The sequence below is a fragment of the Palaemon carinicauda genome, chromosome 25, assembly GCF_036898095.1.
Source record: "Palaemon carinicauda isolate YSFRI2023 chromosome 25, ASM3689809v2, whole genome shotgun sequence".
NCBI lineage: Eukaryota > Metazoa > Arthropoda > Malacostraca > Decapoda > Palaemonidae > Palaemon > Palaemon carinicauda.
In genome coordinates this window covers 13,134,611-13,137,110 of record NC_090749.1, presented here as the reverse complement: position 1 = coordinate 13,137,110, position 2,500 = coordinate 13,134,611, and the positions used below count along the sequence as shown (strand labels likewise).

Below are 2,500 nucleotides of genomic sequence, written 5' to 3'. Positions count from 1 at the left end.
GAAAGCAGCAATATTGGCAGATGAGTATTTTCTTATTCACAAGACTAAACGGGTAAATACAGTCTCGGGTCAGTCTAAAAATGATAATGTAGATATTTACTGTACTTTTTGCAGGACTACTGGCCATTTGATCCAAGACTGCGATAAGCCTCAATGCAAAGTAGCTCAATCTCGGCAAAAAGCTAAAGCTTTGGAGAATTTTCCAAGCAAGCACACTTCTCCGAATACAGGACATCCGACCTCTAACGTAACTTCACCTGGAGGTAAGAAAGTTATGTTTTGTGTAGAAAGTGAGACTGTTTTTGATATATTCAAATGCAAAGGAACTGTTGGGGACGAAACGGTTACGATGTTGCGTGATACTGCTTCATCGCAAACTTTCATAAGCCCAAAACTTCAACGATTAGCAAAGGCTACAGGCCGGTATGTAGCAGTCTCGGATTTGTCACATGAAACTGTGTTTCCATTGGTAACTATACAAATGAAATGCCCGTACTATGACGGATCAGTAGAAGTGGCCTTAAATGAAAAGGAATTTCCATGCAGGGATATTGATGTGTTGATTGGCAATGACTTGGCCCACGGGACAGTTTTTAGCAATTTACTAATCACCTCTCCCGAGGTTAATGAAAAACAATGCCAGGTGGTAACCAGGTCTAAAAGAACAACTACTAATAATCCTGATCTTAATCTTTCAAATTGTGCTTCTGAACAGGTTGAAAATGCTATTAAACTACTAGATATTACTCCTAATAAATTTGCTAATGACCAACTTAAAGATGAATCTTTACAGTCATTATTTGGGAAGGTGATCGATCAACCAGAGAAGGATCAGAAGTCTCCTTACTTTTATAAGGAAAGGGGAATCCTTCTACGACATTTTCGTTCTCCTAAACTGCGGTATGAAGACGATTGGGGGGACAAACAGCAACTGGTGGTTCCGGAGTTGCACCGCAAAGCCCTTCTAGAGATTGCACACTCGGTGGATAGTCACTTAGGAATCACCAAAACGTATCAGCGACTGGCAGAAGATTTTTATTGGTTAGGTATGAAAAAGGATGTAAGAAATTTTGTAAACGCTTGCTCGACATGTCAACTGGTAGGTAAACCCAATCAGTCTGTTCCTCCAGCACCATTAATACCTGTTACTGTACCAAAAGTTCCTTTTGATAAAGTTATTATAGATTGTGTAGGTCCCTTAAATAGAACTAGTAAAGGAAATGAGTATATACTGTCTATACTATGTCCCACTACTAGGTTCCCTATTGCCATTCCAATACGTAATATAGCATCAAAAACAATTATTAAACAATTGCTAAATGTTTTTACTATCTTTGGTTTTCCAAAAGAGATACAATGTGATCGTGGAACAAATTTTACCAGTAAGGTTTTTAGAGATACATTGAAACTGTTTAGAATTAATCATGTTCTGGCCTCAGCTTACCATCCTCAGACCAATGGAGCCCTAGAAAGATTTCATCAGACAATGAAAGCTTTACTAAGGAAGTATATCTTCGAGACGGGAAAGGACTGGGATGAAGATCTAGACCTATTAATGTATGTATTGCGTAGTGTTCGCAATGAATCTACTAACATCAGTGCTTTCGAACTTATGTTTGGACGAAGACCACGCACCATACTCACTTTTATAAAGGAGAGAATTCTTCAGGGTGATAGAAAGGGAGAAGAGTTTGATGCATCGAAATATCTTTCTTCACTGAATCGGAGATTGAGTAAGCTTCTGCAATTTGCTCAAAGTAATCTGCAAATGGCACAGGAAGGTATGAAACATCTGTATGATAAGAAAGCAAAGGTAAGAAGCTTTAATGTTGGTGATGAGGTATTGGTGTATCATCCCATTCCTGGTAATTCATTACGTGAGAAATTCATGGGACCTTATGTAATTGCTAAACGAATTTCTAAAGTTAACTACCTGATTAAGACTCCAGATAAAAGACAATCTTCTCGGGTAGTCCATGTAAATCTTTTGAAACCTTATGTAAGATCACCATCAAAGGAAGTATGTAACCTTGCTGTTGTACAGTCTCTACCCCTAATGGAATCTGATAACAATTCTGTTGCAGAAAAATCTTTATCGGATGAAATTGTGATGTCATGGAAGGACTCTGAGAACTCGCAAATCCTACAGTCCCTCCCTTCCTACCTGGATCTTGAGGCAGATGACAAAAAGAAACAAATGGTAGAACTTATCCAGCAATATAACGATCTGTGTTCGGATACTCCTGGGAAATGTACAATTGTGAAACATGATGTTGCTATCCAGACTGATGTGCAACCTATAAGACAGTCCTACTACAGAGTTTCTAAAGACAGACTGGCTATTCTGAAAGAGGAAGTGGATTATCTACTGGCAAACAATCTGGTTTTGCCAAGTTCCTCTCCGTGGGCCTCTCCTTGCTTGTTGGTGAAGAAACCCAATGGCAAATATCGGATGTGCACAGATTATAGGAAAGTAAACGCAGTTACCCTTAAAGACTCT

At 38.9% G+C, this 2,500-nt stretch overlaps 1 protein-coding gene across 1 annotated transcript in view; it reads left to right on the top strand.

The window, feature by feature from the left end:
• LOC137618642 (uncharacterized) overlaps nt 1-927 on the top strand; it is a 1,726-nt gene extending 799 nt beyond the window's left edge. Inside the window, exons 1-2 of the mRNA XM_068348767.1 lie at nt 1-263; nt 794-927. The exon at nt 1-263 is cut by the window's left edge and continues 799 nt beyond it. Coding sequence (XP_068204868.1) covers nt 1-263; nt 794-855 — 325 coding nt within the window. The 3' untranslated portion in view covers nt 856-927. The remainder of the gene's footprint in view (nt 264-793) is intronic.
• Nucleotides 928-2,500: the final 1,573 nt, after the last annotated feature.